The sequence below is a fragment of the Sinohyriopsis cumingii genome, chromosome 9 (genome assembly GCF_028554795.1).
Source record: "Sinohyriopsis cumingii isolate HCF-2022 chromosome 9, ASM2855479v2, whole genome shotgun sequence".
Lineage (NCBI taxonomy): Eukaryota > Metazoa > Mollusca > Bivalvia > Unionida > Unionidae > Sinohyriopsis > Sinohyriopsis cumingii.
This window is the reverse complement of record NC_142969.1, coordinates 15,978,973-16,000,844: the sequence shown is the minus strand read 5'-3', so window position 1 is coordinate 16,000,844 and position 21,872 is coordinate 15,978,973. Positions and strand designations below refer to the sequence as shown.

The window sequence follows — 21,872 nt, the reverse complement described above, 5'->3', positions numbered from 1 at the left end:
CTCAGAATTAAATCCTTCAGAACACACATTTTCTGTAATAATCCCTGACATCAAACTAGAACACCTGCATCTCTATCATCTGTTGACCCTTTGTTAATTTTCAGATGCATTCGTGGAAGGCAGCATTACGCTGCTACAACAAATGTAATTTTTGTTTTAAATACAAAATAAAAAATTTTACTTTAATTATTGGTTTATTCAATAGGTATGGAGGGACAGTAACTAGAATAGTCCAAACAATGACCAATTTTTTTTTAAAAATGTACCCAGATAAAATAGTTTGCTGACATTTCAACGGAAACGGATTACCTTTGAAGCACCAATTGTTATGAAAACGTACTCAGCAAATGGAGAAGAAAAAAAATCAGTCTCAATCATGCAATACAATTATTTGATGTTGCCACGGCAATAAGAAATGGGCATTTGTTTGGTTCTCCAAAGTGTCCTTTAGCAGTGGCTTCATTAACGAATGCACCTTCATCAAAGAAAGCTGACTACAATCTTTCAATAAAAACAAAGAACTTTCATCAAAGGAAGTCAGTACCAAATTTAAATAAAAGTGATGGAATCTGATGGATTTTTGCATTTTCGAACATGACTGTAACACATTAACTGTGCAGTGAAAGTTTTCTTTTTGAAAAGAAAAAGTTTTTACTTACAAATGTTACCAACAGCAGCTTAAAACGCAAACTAACTTTTACCGACTTGGGACATACTGAAAAGTAAATGTGCTTCGTCATTTGTTACGAGATCGTGCTATATTTTTTAACTGAATTCAGACCTTAATGACCTGTGACAAAATTATTGAATATTTTAAAGCTGTGTGTGTGCATATTTTTGATGGAATCACTTGTATTGTGGATTCAATGAATATGATGAGGTTCACGGGTCAGTACACAGTGTTGATACTCTCTATTAATGCTAGACGTTAGACATGTATATATAAACAGTATTCACGTATATGTACCAATTCGTGGTTCTCTAAATAAAGTAAACTATTATATATGTCTTGGTTGCTTATAACACGGTTCGGTCTATAATGCGGTCAGGTTCTATGGCTCCCAACTACCATGATATTGCGGGGTCACACTGTAGTTTTTAGCTTCACTAACTTAACCAAATATGTGATGTTTATAGTGTAGCCTAATACAGTGGCCATGTAGCAGGTATTGCTAATCAATATTGGAGTACATTGTTATGTTCAAGAAGCATGATGTATCTTTTGTGCCCAACAATTTAATTCATAAACACAATGAAATATTCTGACACTAGTGTCATCTACCATCATCCATCACAGATGCCATTAAGAAACATTTTTGCCCAGCATCTGCTATTTTGCTCAAATATGGAGACAAAGTAGAGTGGACTTTGCCTCCACCAGCACCCCCAGCTGGCAGGCCAGGAAGAAATGCTCTTCATTTTCAATATGTACTGTATATACTCTTACCTTTTTTGTCTCTTTAAAGGCTGTTATGTGCTTCTATGTAATTGTTATGTTCATTAAATACTTATTTATCTCTATGTTTCAACGTATGACATTCCTACTGACACTTCACAAATAAAACTTGAATAAATGGGTGAAATTCCATGCAATTGCAGTCCTTCATCAGCAAACATTGCCCTGTGCAAGTTTAAATGCTGCTGTGTTTCCATTGTATAGACATTAAGTACTTCTGCAAGAGAGAGGCACAGTGATGTTGTGTGCATCAGCTATAGGCAGAGTCGAGAGAATAGTGGCCTGTTCTACTATTATTTAATGTGAACGACATTTTAATTTATGCGGTGTGTGTATGGTGTGTGATTTGGATTTTTAACATAGCTTTAACAATTTTTCAGTCATATTGCTACGATGTCTGCAGTGTGGCAGTTTATAGTGATGTCTAGCACTGGGGCATCATGTTGCAGACATGTAGCATCATGTCCCACCCAGTCACATTATCCCGACACCAGGCCAACCAGTCCTAACACTAACCTCTTAATGCGAGCGCCAAGCGAGGCAGCTGTTAGTACCATTTCTGTATGTCTTTGGTATGACTCAGCCGGTGATTGAACCCACGACCTCCTGCATCCAAGGCGGATGCTCTAACCACTAGGGAAACAATGCACTGCATAAAGTTGACAGCTTATTGAAATATCTGCCTATCTGTGTTAAAGAAATGAACTTGAAAGAGTTCAAACCAGCAAAAATTAATACTGACAAGAAAGCAAAAGAACAATTTATCAGAAGTTCAAAACATGAATTATAAAATACACAAAAACTAAACAAAGTTCCTGGCCATTGTTTTTTTCCTTTTGGGAGTTTTGATAACAATAATCTAAAACTAGAAAACATGGTGACCATATCTGTATGTCAGAGTAGTACTACATTTTGGAATACTGCCCAGACATCATTAAAAATCCTTTTCTGATACAAGTCTCCATGGTTGCCATACTGGATATCTGAAGGGCACTATATTCATTCAAAACAAATTCGACCTTCAGTTGAATATGCGAAGTTACATGACCATCCCCATGTAGTTTAAGAGGATCAGCAATATCAAATATGTGCTAATGGATAATGACTGACCATCCTTTCAGATATTCTGACCAGTAAAATAAAAACACAAATGAAATCAGTACTAGAAAAAATTCTAATCACATAACCATATAGCAGAAAGAGCACTTAAAATCCAAACTTATTAGGAAATACAGTATAAAATTAAAGGATCCACACAATTAGTGAAGCATAAAAGATTATACACAGCAATTGTTTCAAACACACTGTCTAGCTCCAAGACAATGTCAGGCATCTTTGATATGGGCATAAATCCATAAAGCCTTTAACACTTGTCTTCATAGCTTTTTATACATGCACCGCAATACAATCATTTATTTTCTTCTTGTGTTTTCTTCAAAACTGGCAAAGTTGTGAACTGCAACTATTTATTTCAATGCAATACATACTTAAAGTTATTTCCTTTTCAATTAAAAAGAACTAAGAACTGTGTGATAGAGAAACACACTACAAATTGTTTCAGACACTTTGTCAAGCTCCAGAAAATGCACGTCCTATCATATTATGCAATCAGAGTGTAATCAATAAACAAAGTAGAAGTCTTCGATAGCCACTGTAAAAAAAAAAAATTCACTTCCCCATTTAATGCCTCATGATCCCATGAGATGACATTGGATAAATGTCTGATCAGAGCCTGCTATATTGATGTCAAATGATGAAAACACCAAAATTACAACACAATTTACTATTCTTTGCATAAAATGTTTCCAGTTTTCGTTCCTTTTCCATTCATGAACAATTATGTTTGCTGTTTGAATTGCACTTTTGCAGAGACAAAATGATGGAAATCACTTTAAATATTTCGGGAGTTTCTCTGTACTAAGAGTTTGCAGACAATGTAGGGTGCAGATCTCCCATGCCAGAGCCCAGAGAAGATGACCTAATGAGTGAAATAATCAAAGACTGTTGTAAATGAAAGGTAGACAGATGGCATGATTCTGACATGTCTCAACTGCAGTTTGACAGAGAAGCAAGCTCATTTCCCATTGGCAGCTGCATCTAAAGCTACGGATGTGGTGCCCAACATGAATGCTTGACTAACCAAAATGAAAACAATAATGGCCAATCTAGCTAGCAATGATCAAATGCCAACACTATCAGCTTCAGATTAGAAACATATGTCTCAGGTTGGCAAGGTTTTGGACCTTGATCACCAAGTAGGAGACAGATGTTGAAATTTATAATTTCCAATGGCTAATTATGCCAGACACACAATCTGAATAGGTTACTGCGAACAACAATGATTATCTATTTGTGGAGGTTGCAGGTTTATTGTTTGAGCAGTAAAACGTGAGTAAAGACATAGACGTAAATATAGCAATTGTTGTGAATACAGGTCTTCATTACTTGCCAACTCATGACAAAGTTAGATCTATGAAGGCAAAGCATAAAAGATTACCTTTCATGGTAATGTTAACATTGAGTGCTGGAATGGTATGTCCAAACAGGCAAAGAATATGGCTGTTTCATTGCAAAAACTGCAAACTCAACTAGGACAAACACTGTTACCAGCTTTAAGTGTAATTGAACTGTTCAAAAATATACGAACTACCTACAGGAATTACCTTTGGAATCATTCTGGCAATTAGTTATGGACATTTCAAATTGTAGTCCTTTATGTTTAGCAACAACAGTTTCTTGCACCAAGAGCTGATAAAGCCAGAGTTAACTGATGTTTATCAGCCTATCTGTGCTACGATTATCCTAAACCTAGATACAATGACCCTAGACATTGCAATGGAGAATAAATAAACTACTGTCAAAGAAAAAATGATGATGCGATTTAAAATCATGTATCTAAGTAAGTTTCTCAGGATGTTTGGCTATAGGTAATATTTTTATGCTTATATAAGTAAATAATATTGATGTTAGGCACCAGCTTCAAATAACACAACCATTCCGAATCTCTAGTTGTTGCGTTCCTTCTCGAGAATCGATATTAACAGACTGAGCAGCCAGTTTTGCATCTGTTCCTTAAGTATGATTGACAATGGAAAATATGATATAGACAATTTGGATTCATTGTGTTGAGAAATACGTGAATAATAAAACAAATAAAACTATTTACATAATACAAAAATGTTTTCAAGGCAGAGAATCCACTATGATAATGTTTATAATGATTGATATATATACCACAGGACTGTAAAAAGGCTGCATAGTTTTTCTTGCTTGCTGTAAAAAGGATAACATGGATTTGTGAGAATAAACTATTTTTCTTCTACATAAGCCACTATGCACCCCCTCAACATACTATTATAACAGAGAATTATTTTCAAATTATAATCTATATGACACTGTACATGGCAGCCATAAAAGTGGCCTGTTATAAAAGTGGCCTGTTATAAGTCATATGGCTTTATACTGAGTAATGTCATGATAACACTCTTCGTGGGAGCTAAACAAGTTACGTGTTATAAGCGAGAGGGCTTTATACTGAGGGATGTTATGATAATACTGTTCAGAGACATCAAGAGTGATTTACAACTAGATACTGACCATTTGAAGAATCAGTCATTTTAAATTTGACCATGTATTTTGACGATAACAAAATAATTTCAAGTCTTGTATATTCAGTAGATGCTCATTTGGAAAAGGTCGATTGACTTCCTTCGCATTAATGTTATGCGTTTACTCTATTCAAAGAAATCTGACCAAACTTACACAGTGACTTGACAAGAGGCACACCTTTTTGAGATCCTCTTGAACACCATATATATATATTTATCCTATTGTTACAAATGAAAGATAATCCTTTGAGATATGGACAATTAAATTTGAAGATTGGTAACCACTTCTGTTTAGAAAATGAAATGAATCGAAAACACTGAATTTTCACTAAGATGCTATCCACATGCTAAATTGTTAAGTGATTATTACAGTCAAAATGCTGAATATGCACAACACTGATGCACTTCAAGTCTGCCTGCAAGTGTACTATAAAGGATTGATCACTAAATGTATGGCAAATAAATGAACTTTCCGACCTTTGACATTTTTCCTTGTATTAAAAATTAAATTTGTTTCAATGAAAAATAAGGAATGGAATAATGTCTCTTTTTATACGACAAAATCAAAACAAGGCAGTTGTTCTGAAGCATTTACAACCCCTACTCCCGCTTCACCCTGATGCCATTAGACAATTCAATTCTTTCCCTTATAAAGACTTATCTTCAACAAATGGTTACAGAAATCAAGGCAACAACCACTGATATCACTGTTTTTCAACATTAAGAACGATTATCATCAAAAGATGAGGTCAATTTCAGCATAGGAACGTTGTTATTATCATATGACTTCGTGAATTGTAACAGCCCCAATTATGGCACCTGCATTAACAACAGAATTTTGATAATTCTGTGTAATTAATATGAATTAAACTTATTGCTGAGATGAATAATAATGTGTAAATTTGTTAAATCTCAGATGTTCATGGTTCACTTTAGCCACATTAGGTTTGTAAAGTAATGTTCAAGAATGTATGCTTAACAGAAGCAGTAAATTAGTAGTAAATTTACTATGCCTTTGTATACCTATTAAATTTTGTTTCATATCTGCAATCAGTTCTTGGAAGTCAATATAGGCAGCCTACAGAAAGAATTATGGAGTACGTTATGTTTGCTTCCCTAATTCTGAAGTCTATGGATCTTCAACTTGCAGTTTCATTCTTTAATTCAGCTGTCTGTCACCTCAGTCTTACTGTCTTTTCTACTATAAACTAACACCTGGCCATACAATACAAATAAGTGTCCTACCTGTTACTAGTTCCCTTTGAGCCATTTCAGTCCAAACTGATAAACTGGGCACTTGATGTGGAACATCTGAAATGGGAACAATAATATAAATACCAGGTATTTTACTGCAAAGATTTTCAATGAACATGTTCTAAAGAGAAACTGTAAATGGAAATGCTATATTGCAAAATATGTAACAATTTAAAATATTGGGCAAATAGTTTATGAAACCAAGCAAAAAGTATATATAGAATATATCCATCCACATAGTATGTATACTGCATTACTGATGTACCATAAGATGTATATAAAATAAATTTGTCACACGAGAAGGTGACTTTCCAAATTTTCTATCAATGTATATATCATAAATATATTTTATTTATGTAACATACAAATATATATGCTTTCATTTACATGGAATCATGAAGCTACGTATCGACAGAAGCAGTTAACTCTCCACATCCCAAACGAGTGCATCCATTATCAAAACAGTCTGATACCTATTTCCAATCAATATAAAAGTTGTTAATTGGCTTCGTTTCAATGATTTTGGCATTGCTTCAGCAACAGACTTGGGCAAACAAAAGCTAAAGAATAATAATATGTTCAATTTTTCACAGATAAAAAAAACAGTGGTTGCCATTCAGAGCAAAATATTGTGGGAAACATGATCTTCTGTGCACCTGTTGCAAACATTTTATTCCCAGCAAGGCAACAGGCTTTAATAGAAAACAGAATTAAAAATATATTTGTACTGGACAAATCTATTTAAGAAGACATCTGACACTCAGGGAAAAAAATATTCATTCAATTCATCTGGTGTGGTGTCTGCAAGCAAATCAAAGCCCCTTCAATTTGATCTTCGAAATGCAAAATCATGTTTTTGTCAGCAGTATGCAATTTTAGCAACTAAGTCTATTCAGAATGTATGTGACCGTATTCTCACAAATGCCTTTTAAATCAACATTCTAGACCATTTGTTCAGGCTGCTCCATTTGACCAGATGCAGATATTTTCATGTCAGCACACCCATTATTTTGCATTCCATGAATTCTGTTAAAGACATCTTATTCATGTATTCACTTAAATTCTGAAGGCATGACAGCATTACTGAAAAAGGTAAAGAAACATAGTACAGTTTCTTCTTGCAAGAAAATTCAAATCTCATGAAAAAAATCCTTGTCTGGGAGCAGAGATGACTATCAACCACATCCATCACACTATACTTTCTGAAGCTGCAGAACAACTATGGAAGCAAGCAACGAGAATCTGTTTTAGTCAAACTGTTTACTTTTCTATAGTCATTGCATATGCGGAAAGTATTACCTAGTTTCAGTAACAGAATATGTAGTGAACTCCAATCACTTTTGCTCGGTTCTGAATTTATTTGTTTCAAACATTCCTGTTGAGAGTGTTCATCATGTACAGATGATGTTTCACATGGAATCTACAATTGCAACGTCATGGTATTATTTTATTTGTTCGTGTAGGAACATCTGGAAACAAGTGCTCATATTCAAATAATAGCTGTCTTACTTCATTCTTTTCTTGTTGCTGCAGATGTTAAAGTTTCTGGTCCAGGTTATTCATAATTTCTGAATTCTTTCCTGGCTGTAGGGACGGCAAAGGGTAGGGGAGGTAACCAAAGCAGACATACCAAAATATGTACGGAACTTTTCGGTATGGAAATGTGTGAAAATCCGAATGGGTGGGTACACTCTACGGCAATTTTACTAACGGCCACATATTTTCATAATTCCGAAAGGTGCCGAATATTTTCTAAAGTCTCTGAAGCATGCGTAATGACACTTTTTTCTAAAAAGCGCGCAGTGCGGATAATACAAATGACCGTAGAAGAGAAGAAATATTAATGAAAATAATTTATGGGCCGATTACGCAGTTCTATTCACGATATTAATAAATAATTTTCATTTCTTATACTGAATAGAGACAAAACTGCTGCAATCGTCCACGTAATGAAGTGCAATTATTCATTTTTGTATGACCCTGTTCGATGTAATTGTTCAGCCTCGTTTTCATTTCACCATGTATATGGATCGATGTGAAGATGCAAATATTAGAAGCTGAAAATCACTGTACACAAAATATGACAGTCAGTTATTTTATCAATAATAATGAATAAAGAATTGATTTAGAACAATTAGTTTTTTGTTTATCTTCTGTTGAACTGTTTTATTTGGCCTGCTTTAAATATATAAGAAGGTCACTCACACGTCAATTCGTGCCAATTAGTAGTATTAATTTGTCTTCTTCAATTTTAATCCGGGATAAATTATCTTGGTAGTAAGCAAAATTGTGTTTCATAGTTATTACTTATCAGACATTTAACAAATCTTGTACGGAGTTTCTTTTATTTTTTTGTGTTTTGCATGCTGGTGTATGTATATCCTTGATGATGGAGTCCAATAAAGACATTAGAACTTTAAATGTTCGGACAGCTATTGACATCTTTCATAAAAGTACATCAGAGACAACTGATGAACATTATTTAATAAACAAATTTGCAGAAATAGCTAACCTTGATCCATCATCTATTAATAAACAAGCTCTAACTGTAAAGCTGTATCGATACAAGAATAAACTTAAAGGGAAGCGAGGGTTGGCAAAGAATGAATTTGAAAATGAAGCATTTTCAGTTCCAGTTAACACTGTGACAGCACCTAAAGTTACAAGTGGAAAACTTTATGAAGAGGAACTTTCATCTTGCAAGCAAGCATGTATAAGTTTAGCAACTGAATTATCACGGTTCAAACAACAGTCAGAACAACAGAGTCATTGAAGGAACAAAAAACTGTTGAAATTAGAGAGACTATAGAAAAACATCAGCATGAGATTTTAAGTCTTAAAAGATCTCATTCTCAAGAATTAAAAACTCAGTCAAAGAAATTCAAATCAAAGACCCTGCAACTATCCTCTCGAATGAAAAAGTTAATAAATGATAAAGAAAAAATGCTTCAGAAATTCAATTTCATTGCTAAAGAGAAACGAGATGCTCGTTATGAAAACACTCTACTGAGGAGAACCCTATCACGATATGCCATTAAGAGAGCTTCTGTTGCAAACAACAGAGCATTGCAAAAAACAATAATTCGCCAGAAGCAAAAGCTTTCAATGTTGAAAACTGACAATGAAAATTTAAGGCTCAGCAACATCAGATTAACTATTCAGTTACAACATGAGCAAGAGAACGTGAAAATGTTAAATGAAAAGTTGACAGCATCAAAAAATGCAAGTGATATTGAAAGTAAAGAGAATAGTCAGCTGAAGAAAGACTTGCAAAACATAACAGAGGACAGAGATTATTTGCAAGCTCTTCTACAAGATAATGCTGTAATTGACCTATATGATCCTGTAACGAAATGTTACACACCCCAATACAAGACAATGCATTATGAACATTACCAGTTATAATGTTGCATCAGCTAATGTAGGTCCAGTAATAACAGAAGTTTTAAAGCTTGCTAACAGAACTCCTAATGAAGTTCCATCGAGGAGAACTGTGGATAATATAATAGCTGAAAAACTTGCTATTGGACAAAAGCAGCTTGGAGCTACTGTTGGTACAGCACAAAATACATGCTTGTATGGTGATGAAACAAGAAAATTTGGGCAGACGTACCAAACATTTTTGTTAAGTGATGAAAACAAAAATTTGTATTTTTTGGGTCTGAGAGATATGTCTGACAAATCAGCCAGAACTACACTGGACATTTTTAGGAACATATTAGATGACATTTCTGATATGTGTGAATCTTACAGAACCAATAATAATACAACCCTTGGGAATAGTATTCTATGCAACATAAGAGATTTTATGTCTGACAGAGCCCAAACAAATTTAGCTTTTACAGAAATGTTAGAGCAATATAGGAGAGATGTCATGCTTACGTTTTCAAGTAATTGGAATGACACGACAGAAGGCGAACAGACAACCACAGTTAAAGTTAATAATTTTTTCTGTGGACTACATTTACTTGTAAATTTTGCTGAATGCCTTTCTCCTATTCTCTCCCTGTTTGAGAAAATAGAGGAGCAGGATACATCTTCATCAGACACTTTAGATGAGGAAGAGACATCATCTGGTGAACTGTTTAGCTCTGATGCTAAAACAATCTCTTTTCTACGTTTCTGTGGAAAATGCTTTGCTCGTGGTGTGGACGAGAAAAGTGGTTGCTATAGTGCATTTAGAACATTTTGTCAGTCTCAAAATGAGAAGAGCATGTTTGTTAATTTTCGAGGAAATAGATTTAATGTTATATTTTTAATGGGTCAAATAGCCTTTTACCACCATCAGAGGATCAAGCAGTTTTTTGAAACGGTACATGGAACATGTAACAGACTTCAAAAACTGACGTTATCGCTTGTGAACAAGCCATACATAATTGCCAGCTGTAAGGTTCTGGGGCTCATATCAAAGTTAATAACAGCCCCTTTATGGAGATTGATTGAAAGTAATGTTCATGTTTTAGACATGAATAACAGTTATCATGCACTGCTAGCCTTCTTTGACAGAGCTAGTCAAGAATCTACAGATTTCATTAATGGTAATGACCACCCATTTGAAAGTAGTCTAATTGAAAAAGACGAAATTTATGCCAAACTTGTTCAGCCCTGTGATGGCATTGATGACAATGCATGTGCTCTTGCACAAATGGCTTTCAAAGGACTTGGAAGTGTTCTCAGAAAGGCCATGAAAGAACAGCTGCCTGGTGGAAGTTACTTTCAGCCAACAGACGCAATCAGAGAACAAACCCAGTCAGTTATACCACATAACAAAGTACCTGAGCATGTTTTTGGAATACTTGACTTCTTTCTCCGTTACAGACCAAATGCCACCACTATCTCTAACGAGGCCTTTCTTATGTTTGTATTCAATAAAACTTCAGAATGGCTGGATTCACTTCCAATAACGGAAAAGGCAAAACGAAGAGAGAGTTTGCAAAATAAACAACTTGCCCTAGAAAAGAAACAAAAAAGAGCACTGCAAGTAAAATCCAAGCACACAAATGCAATCTTTTATTATGGATTGTGGCAAAGACCAGATGATGTTGAGAACATCCTTGCAGAGCTAAAAATTACAGAGAAAAGAAAGGCGCTAACATCACAAATACGATTCAGGCAGAGAGTCTTAAAACAGACTGTAAAAGATAAACAACTGTACAAAATGAGCGAAAAGGGTAAGGCATACTCAGTAGAAAAACTGAAAAATAACCTAATTCAGTTAATTAAAGATGCCGCAGATAGCCCAAGTAAGGAATCGCCTGTACGTGAAATTCCATTACTTGTTGGAAAGAAGGTTATTCATACCTTCAATGAGGGCAAGTGGCCTGGGCGTGTATTGAGTGTAGTAGCGGGATTTCCTGAATTTTACAACATTGTATATGATTGTGATTTGCAGGATAAAAGTTCCCCAAATGCCATCTACACTTACACTCTCAAAGAGGATTACAGAAACGGTAATCTGGAAATTGTTCCAGAGGCGTAGTGTAATTACAGCTGTTACTGTTCCTGTTACAGTTATGCTTGTTCTTTCACAACAGAATGGCCAAGTTATCAGTGAAGTGGAATTACTTTTATAAACGTTTATTGTTTAAAAGTTTTATGAATTTTGTTATTATGGTTTTAAGTCAAGTCCTTGACATAATTCCTAGCTGAGCTTAATATTTTATGACAAACTAGGTTTTATTCAGCTTTAGGAAGATTCACTTCATGCAGTAGATAAGAAACAGTCAATTTAGATATTTAGAAGTTGATAATTTATATTGTCGCTATATTTTCCAAGTAAAATGCAACAATTTATTAAATTGTATCAGTGCAGTCATTTAGTTCATATTCTTGCATTGTGTTGAGACTTCTATCTTTCTTTTGGAATACATCAATTCAAGTTTTGCTCTTAGGTTTATAGAGTGAATTATGATTATAATTGTAAGTAAGGATGAATAAATGCTTTTTACACTTATTTTTAATAGTTTGCAATGAAAGCAATTGTATATTTTTTTAGTCTTTTACTCATATTGTAAGAAGCGAGTTATCTTTTCCTTTTTGCACTTCAAAAATTATGTGTACGTCATTTTGTACGTAAAAACACCACACTGATATGATCTATAGGAACAGGAAAACAACATTTAAATGGGCTATACTCATCAGTTCATAGTTTAAACCTATCAGTAAGACGACCAGTTTAAATTTATAATGTATACAATTTTTTTTTTAAATAGTGTCCTTCTGACGTTTTTCTGTAATTTGAGTACGTAAAAATGTCGGAGGGTACCGGTATAAAAAACGACATAACTCAATCAATTTTACAGATATTCTTTTCAAATAAACTTTATTATTCATCTCAAAGATGCTATTACCATAACATCTGTTTTCAAGCGCTTATAACAAACTGTTAAAAAACCATTGCCGTCCCTACTGGCTGAGCACTACCTATCAAATAATTGTTCTTTTTCTCTTGCAAATTCAACATGGGTCTGTCGGGTTTCTATATATATTTCCAAAACCTTTGTCGATATATCTCAGGTAACAACTCAAAACCCTTCAAGATACATTCCTTAACAAGATAATCAGCACTTTGCTGTACTGACAGTGTAATACCATGAGCTTTGCCAATAAGTACACTTTGTAATAACAGAGTCCAATGCTCCCATGACCATATCCAATTACACCTATCCCTCGATAACTCCCGCACAACGGGGTCCACAAACATAGACCACACTATAAGCGAGGACGCAAGCTACCGAGGGACCTCCAAAAATTTAAAAAATCCGCTTCTACATAAAAAAATCCCCGGGGGCGGGTAGGGAACTGGCCTGTTTAAGGACTGAATCCTCGTTTTACAATCATGTCGATAATAATTGTTAATAACACGTTTTTTTGAAATGAAGTTGTTCGTTATTCTGTATAAATAACATTTATTTTAAACATGTCCAACATGTGAAAGATCGTTCCAACTGATTTCAACAACCTTCATGTGTATGCGAAAACATCTGTGCACTACGTCACTGCTTTTTGTTTTGTCGATTAGTCTGGTTCCCAGAATGGTATAAAATAGTATACTACAAGTCGGGAGCCACATCAGCCGGGAACTAGACTAACTGTTGATACACCACCAAACAAGATTCCCTTTTTTCAAAAACCAACATTTATTTCATGAGACAAATGCCTATGTCAAAACTCAATTTTTGCATTGTTCAATTAGTACAATATTGATGAAAGTAATAGTGAAACTTCTTATCATCCTTAAGGATATCTCTAAGTGCCAGTTCAGGAATTCTCTGAAAATCGCTTGCCCACAATGGTCCGTATCTGTGAAACCAAGCTCCTTTTTAAAGAAGTATTCATTTCGCTTGGTTGCCACGTTTTTATTGATCAGTTATGAAGGAGTCGGTTAATTTAAGGTAGTTTATGTCACATACACGACAACATTTATAACAGTGTACGATTGATTAAATGAAGTAAGTTCACCCGACATACGACTGGGACCGCTAGATTTTAAGTATGTAGCATTTGCGTGCCTTTTAACTTTTGTTAATTCCACCTATTTTATTTGATTTAAAGACATAATTAACATGACAATACAAAGGAGGCCAGCTTTTAATTCAGTGCAACAATACAACAAATACTTCTGCAAGTCAGTTATCAAAACACGGTCGGCACTTAATTAGGTTCTCAGAGAAACGCTTGCGGACATAGCTGTTACGGTAGATTGACACATTTTACGTTTAAATACATATTGCATTTATGACGATAACACTTAACTGGAACTAAGATAGAATTAAAACACAAATTTAACTTAATAAAAATTATTTAATTGGCATTTAAATATTAATGTACTGCATACACTAGGCATAAGTGACATTTTCACTGATCAAAATTTCCCGGAATTCTTTAATTACGGTGTACTAAGAATGTCATTTGGAAAGAAAATGTAACCAATTATATGACTTCTTATTAAAAGTTTATAATTTTAAATGTTGATTAAAATTTCCAGGTCATATCTACCATTTTTGACCATAAAACGAGTGATAAATCAACGTTTCAGTTACCAATTTTGATCCCAATTTTTTTTCAAGTTCCAGAAATAGGGATCAATTTTTTTGTATTTTCTGGTTTTAAAAAATGGGATCCACGCCTGACCCAGTGTTATAAGCGAATTTGCAAGTTATCAGGATGCGAGACAAAAGCCAGCATCCTTGCGACTCTAGATGAGTATAAATAAAACTGTCATCGTATTGTCGCTGCTATTGCTACTGAAGCAGCTGAGTATGTTCCTGCAAAACCACAGCAATCACAAGTACTTTATTTCAAATTTCAGAAATGCAGTGGCGAGCTGGAAAATCATGTGGACATTATTCCACCCACCTACACACCTGTCAAAGACATTCAACAACTATTGACAAACATGAATACAGATATCACAGCAGTGCTACAAACTTTGGCCATGTTGGGGTCAAAGCAGACATTGCTCTTAGTGCCCATTTAGTTAAGCCTTTCAGTCAAGATAAGAATGGATTTAAAACTACTATTTCGTGGATTCACAGTGGTGCCCTGAATTCTGAATAGCAAAGACAACAGCACCATCAGCAATGAAATTGGTTGAGGCATTGAAAATATTCTTGAAATGCTGGTGACATCCATCAATACAGAATTGGTGTGGACTCTCGAGAGTTGTGTGAAGTCCATCTCTAGCTGTATCACCTGTTTCATGGGTCCAGTTACATAGCAAAACCAAACTGGGTATCACTAGGATTGAACATCAACATGAACAACTTTGATAATCGTTGTTTTGTATGGGCAATGGTGTCAGCATTATACCCGGTCCATGACAATCAAGACGTGCCTTGAAAATACCTGCAATGCCTGAGTAAACTCAACTTTTATTATACTGAATTCCCCGTGCAGGTTACCAAAGCCACATGAAAAAATTTGAAACATTTAACCCAGATATCACTGTTAACATGTTCACACAGGTTTTATCCACTATCACTATCTTCCTATTGTGATTACAATCAAATTTAGATTGATTTGTTGTTGCTGACTGAAATGAAAAAAACAGAATCATGTTGTACAACATGTAGTTCAATGATCTTGGTCACCAACTTAACTGACACAGCAAGCACAATGGTAAAAAATATCAGTGCACATGTTGCATGCATGTATTTAACACTCAAGAACTGCTCACCAGTCATGACTTTTACTGTAGTGATATTGGTAAATACCCACATCGCACAATCATGCCCAAGCCTGGTAAAAACAGTCAAATTTACTGTTGTGCAATGAAAGATGAAATCCCGTATATCATCTAGTACATGGATTTTGAATGCCTGATTGTTTCAGCAGAAAGCTCCACTTTCACAGACACAAGCATGTCCAGCTCTGATAAAGATAATATTGATCAAACACAGCAAGTTGCAGAACATATCCATTGCAGGTTTTGTAATGTAGTAGTTCAATGTGATGGAAAATCAGAGCTGCCAGTCCTTCATCGTGCCCCTAAAGCCAGTTCTCTGAGTGCTAGTGATCCATAGTTGAGGTATTTCTCAGATTGATCGAAGCTACTACAGACTGGGAACAACTTTTTGTCATCATAATCACTGCTCCTGTCTGTTGCAATACTAAACGACCCAATTTTCATGGCTTCTGCAATTTTAAGCGAATTATATTCTGCTAAACACCTAACAATATTAGATGATTTTGTTCTTGCACATGCATATTTTCTGCAATTTTGGAATCAGGAAACATCTGCTTGAATAAAGGACCAATGTAGTCTTCTACTGCTAGTAGTCCGTGTTCTATTAAGAACTCGGTAAATAACGCCTCTCAATTTATTAGTTCTGCTGTCAGAAGTTACAAGTTACCTTAGTATTGGAGTTAGTAAAACAATTCAAGGTTTCTTTGTTCACCATCATGACCAATATTAAAATCCTTTCCACACAGCCTGCAGTGGGCATGAAGCTGCCCTATAATGGAACGCGCTGTATTGTGTAATTCACGTATTTATCTTTGAATCAGTTTTTTTTATAACTTTGAAACTCCGCGGACATGAACAATGTGCAAATGCATGTAGTCACATGGCAATATCTGCGCATGTTTTAATGCTGTAAGGTAGTTCATGTGTTCCAGAAAAAGATGTACAGAGAACTATCTGAGCGCCACAATAAAAGGACCCCATGTGAACCAATGGATTCTGCATATGATGTTGCAGACACGAAATTCAGTACGTTGAAATTATGACTCATAGTTTCAAAATTATGAACATTTGTTACGGGCTGCATCTGTGTAACAAAAAGGTTTTAGCATGTTGTATTATCTGTGGGATATTATTTTCTTCCTGGTGTCTTTGTTGTTAATTATACAGGACAATAAATAGTACACTGTTTGGTGGACACCACGAGTTATATGTCCCCAATATTTATGAATCCTACAGTTTGCAAAATTTGAAAGGTACGTTATTCTGGCCTTTCATTATATGTTATCTTGTCTTTAATAAGTTTGTAATGACGTATGTTGCTGCTCCTAACTTTGCTAAGATTACACACAGCTGCTTCAAGAAAAGTGATGATGATGCTTTAACAAGACGACAGTATAAAAACAGCCAATATTTTCAAATTATTTTGCTCTTATCAATGGACACATGCATGCTGGAGGTTTTTTAATTATTACTGAATTTATATATCTACATATGGCTGCTCTAAGATAAAGTTTTTTCATAATTATTTCACTCTAAAGTCAGTCAATAACAGATACCCATGATCTCAGCCAAGCATATATAATACTATTGTAATACTTTGGTACTGAAGAAGATTATTGTATCATGACCAGCATGATTGGTGATTTGCAACTTTATTTGAGTTAGGATATGTCAGAGTTCTTGATGGGGGAGGGGATACACTTCATGTATGTAACTAAATTATATAAATGTTATAACTACTCTTGTAATATCTTGTACATATTTGAATCCTGTTTCTAAATCCCAGCAACATATCCAGAATATAACAAAGATTTGTGACAAAAGTGATTTTTCTTCTTTTAAAGAACAGTCTGCCGTTCTTAAGTAAGAGCAAATAAATTACAAATTAAGCAACTTGTTTAATATACCTTCAGCTTTTACATCCAACACTGCGAGGATCTCTCCAGAAGTAGACTGCTCAGAAAGGGTGATGTCTTCTGTTGAATGTTCCTGAAAATACAAAATAATGTCATATATTTTTTAAACTAAACTTCAATCACATAATAACCCCATTAAACTTACTACCTGTAAACAACATAAAAGTGAGTGTTATCCAGCTGCCACGGAACTTTGCTTTGAGAGTACTCAGTATATGAAGCAGAAGACAATTGGGCCAAAAAGGGCCACCATGCTGCCAATTAGTTCTTAATGATTTTAGTGCAGTTTCAACAGTCGATGCATTTTATTGTGAAAAGAAATTACATACTTATATAAATATATGCCAGCATCATTACTTTGGCATGACCATGTTAATAATGCTGCAGTCTTGAAAAAAATGATACTTGGCAAGCATAAAAGCATAACACTTTCTTTCCAGATGAAATCATTTAATTCTCTGTCTCTTAATTTCTCCCATATCCAAGACATAAATATGTATGATAGCTCATTGAAAAGATAAAGTATAGCACAAAGATCAGTGAAAGGTGTGTGGTCTCTTATTTTATGTTTGTCTTAGGATCCAGGTATTACAACATATTTTAATTCTTTGATCCATTTATTATCACTATTGAATGTGATTCAGTAGAAAAAGTGTAGGCAGTGTAGCTCAGAAGTGTACTGCATTGAGTATAATGACGACAAGAATGAGTAACATTTGCAACTCATCCTATGGATGAGTTTTTGGGATATTCTTTCCTGAAACCTGATTCCTTTGACTCAATTGTAAATATCTGAAAACATCATGCAGATAAGTGAACAGAAAATATTCTGTCCTTGATGGCTTGGCATAGCAGCGCGTTTTAACCATGAATTATGAAATGTTCTGTTTAGAATAAAAATCATATTATTTCTTCTAAGCTTTTATGCCACACAGAATAGCCACGACAAACTGACAATTCAAGTGACAATACACCTGATTCCCAGCTTAAGGAATGCAGATTTTGGTTCCTTTAGGTGGGTTATATAAAGTGGCGTCAACATGGTATTTTGAAGAGAGTAGTGTACTTGCAGAGCAAAGCAAATCAGTTGAGGAAGCAATATACTTTCAGGAATAATCGTACCATTTGTGATTTCTTGTGTTGTCTCTAGAGAGAAATTAATATGCAAGAAAGAATGATGCTGGAAACTGACAACAGTTTATTTAAGGATGTTTCTTTTGTGCATCACTAGTGCAATACAAGTTTCCTCTTTTCTCTGCCAATAAGGTTCTTTAACTATGGAAAAAAAGAAAATAATGATAAACAATTGTTACGGATGAGTTTGGACATATCAAAAGCTTATGGGAATGAGTGTGCTCACTACTAAAGAAGCATAAGATGATCTACTTCATTAGCCAACAGAAATGCTGCTTTTTATTAACTTGGGTACCAATCAGAATTACATGGTCAATGAACACTGATATAAACAGTAAAGCAGAGAAAACAACAACTTCAGTAAAATCACTGTTGCATTTATTTTCAAAAGTAGTATAATGTTTCGACAAAATGTGGACTCCAGTACAAAATAAAAATTCTAGAGAGAGGTGGTTATTTGTGGGTAAAAATTTCAATTCCAGCACATGCAATTTATGATGGAGAGGGATTGATAATGGTCACATGTACTAATGTCACAGGGTTTATTAATTCTGCAATAAATATTCACTTTTCCAGTATTCTTTACTTTGACTCGCCTCTTAGGTGTGTATGACTACGGCAAAGTGTATTCAAATTTCCATATTAAAAATTTTGCAGGTTCAATAAAACAATTTTACACAGCAAAAATACATTTGCATGTTTTGAATTTTTGTTCTCACTAATTTAAGTTTCAATGGTAACACTAAAATGCTTATCAGCATTAATTACATTTTACTTTTTCGACGATTGACATGTTGACAATTTTTGGCAAAATTCATGATTAAAATATTAAAATTCTACTGATCACTAATCTATAAGTACACAAACTGAAATCTGGAATAACGGTAAGTGGTAAAAAAAGTAATACTGTATTAGATATTATTGAGTCAATGAAGAAAAAGGAAGAAAATTTTCTGCCAGTGGGCAGAAACTCATGAACTCATGCTACAGAGACAATTCTATATAAGTGTGTGTCTGTGTATGTCTACGTCACACACTTTACCATGTTGGCCACAGTGACTTTAACCATAAATAAGGCGACATACAGGACAAATACTAGTAAAAGAAATTAATCTATAATTGTTGTTTCTCAACAACCAAACTCTCCAACAATCACAAATAGAAAACTGCATACTTTAATAACTGCACCAAAATAAATAATAGAAATTGATCCATATTTAACTTGGGCTACTGATATAATATTTTCATATGGTTACGATATTTTCAAAGATGAAAATAAATTTAGTTGTAATATCTTCCCCTTAAAAAATGAGTAAATAAAAGGATACATGCACAGACCATGTGTTTATGCAGAAGGCTCTAAAGGGAAATTAAATCTATGAACATCTTAACATCTTAATACTTTATTAATCATTTAAGCAATGACATATATTACGGACAATTTTCAAACTTACATTGTTACAAGGTTCTAGTACCATACATTAAATGGTCCTTTACAGTGATCATGCTATCAGAATTGAACTAGTTCAAAGTTGTGTATATTCAGTCATGTGACTATGTCTTCCTACTACTATTTTGGAGGAATATGTTTCTTTTGTAGCAATAGGAAAAATTATGTTGTTCAAGAGAAACTCATCAATGTGTGTCTATTGTCGTTTCAGTGCATAGATCTGTTTGGGTTTTTTATGAATAAACTAAAAAGTATAACACGTTCTGAATTAGACAGAATTATGATAGAGAGGGTCCTAATTCAGAACGGGTCATGGGTGTAATCTAAGGTATTTTTTGTCACTCTCTATGATTTTTCTCCTTTAGTTTATTGTTGTTTTTTTTTTCTTCTTTTTTCTTCTCAACATCGAGCTCGCGTCGAGCACCTATGCTTTCCATGGGTGGTCTTCATTCACTATCTGTTTAAATGTCAATCAGTAATATCGACCAGCCCCATCGAGGTGGAATTGCCAATGGCGTGCATGTCAATGAGCTAGACCAGCAAGTTGTTCTCCACCTTTTTTTTTTTTTTTTTGTTTGACTGGCTGCCAGTCAAATAAAAAAAAAAAAGTGGAGAACAAGTTGCTGTTCTAGTCAGTGAGCGTTGGTGATTTGTGAACAATGCTATGCCAGTCTCACAATTTTATCTTGTTTACATGTCTTATTATGAATATGTAAAACGGTGGGTACATTTAACTTTATTCCATTTATTTTGTATTCTTGAGACGGTCCCTCGTTGAAAGTACATTCATGTTTGTTTCATCCATTGTGCTGATTATTTCAACTCATACAATGTTTCGAGTACAGGTTAGATAATTATTTATTACCAAATGACGATAGATAATTATTTATTACCAAATGACGATATTTTATGCTGCCTTGTTTGTTTCAGGTTTATTTGAGTCAAATACTCTCTCATGGAATGTGCTGCATTAAGTCTTTAATGGCGCCAATGTTTTCCAGGATTCTGTATTGCTGAACGCGACATCATAGCACTCCTGTTTATCACGCTCAGATCGGATAACCTTGGTTCTCCCCGTTGTTTATGTTTGTGTAAACATACGATGATCTCCAAGGGTGCAGAGAGTATAAATAAGGCCCAGTCGTTCCAAATGCGAGACAGATAGACATTATGTCAGAATTGTCTTTCGTTTTGGATTGATTGATTGGATTTACATCGCTTGTGCCCAGAAGGGCATGTGCGATGGGCTTATTCCCGCACAGCGGGATGCTAAATGTTCCTGGGGTAAGGAATTAGTGCCACATCCCCAGGCTTGTATGTGCTCAAGGAGCACTACCAATTTAGCTGTTGGAACAAAATTCGGACATAAATTTCAAAATTCGAATTCAAATTTTGTACTACCATGACTAATTGTATTTAGGGGAAAAAAAATCTCTGATTTTTTTTATTATTAGAATGCCACAATTCGGATTTGCCCAGAATTTTATTTATACAAATTGCAGACTTGCCTAAATTTTCAGTTGTCCAAATTTTGGGCTTGCCCCGATTTTCATGTGAAAGTTTTTTTTTTTATAAAGAGTTTATATCAATAAGGCAGTACAAGTCTTCACCAACATAATTATATTTGATATAATTAAACATCATCTTCATTTTACCTAATTTAGTTTATAAAATATTTATAAAATTTTTGTTTTTAAAGTACATAGGGAAACAAATTGTTGTGTATTTTGAAAACCTTGTTTTCTGACTTGGTACAGTAAATGTATGATCATGAATTAAAATTAGTATTGTGTATGTCAGTGTAATAATACTACTACTAATAATGAGGACTTTGAATAGCGCCTACTCTTTAGAAGCTCTAGGCGCT

The 21,872-nt window shown here is 34.4% G+C and overlaps 1 protein-coding gene across 1 annotated transcript in view; it reads right to left on the bottom strand.

Moving 5' to 3' along the window:
* LOC149791314 (uncharacterized) overlaps positions 1-21,872 on the bottom strand; it is a 291,320-nt gene that overhangs the window by 236,457 nt on the left and 32,991 nt on the right. Inside the window, exons 3-4 of the mRNA XM_089969843.1 lie at positions 17,413-17,494; positions 6,310-6,375 (exon numbers count right to left, since the gene is read on the bottom strand). Coding sequence (XP_089825969.1) covers positions 6,310-6,375; positions 17,413-17,494 — 148 coding nt within the window. The remainder of the gene's footprint in view (positions 1-6,309; positions 6,376-17,412; positions 17,495-21,872) is intronic.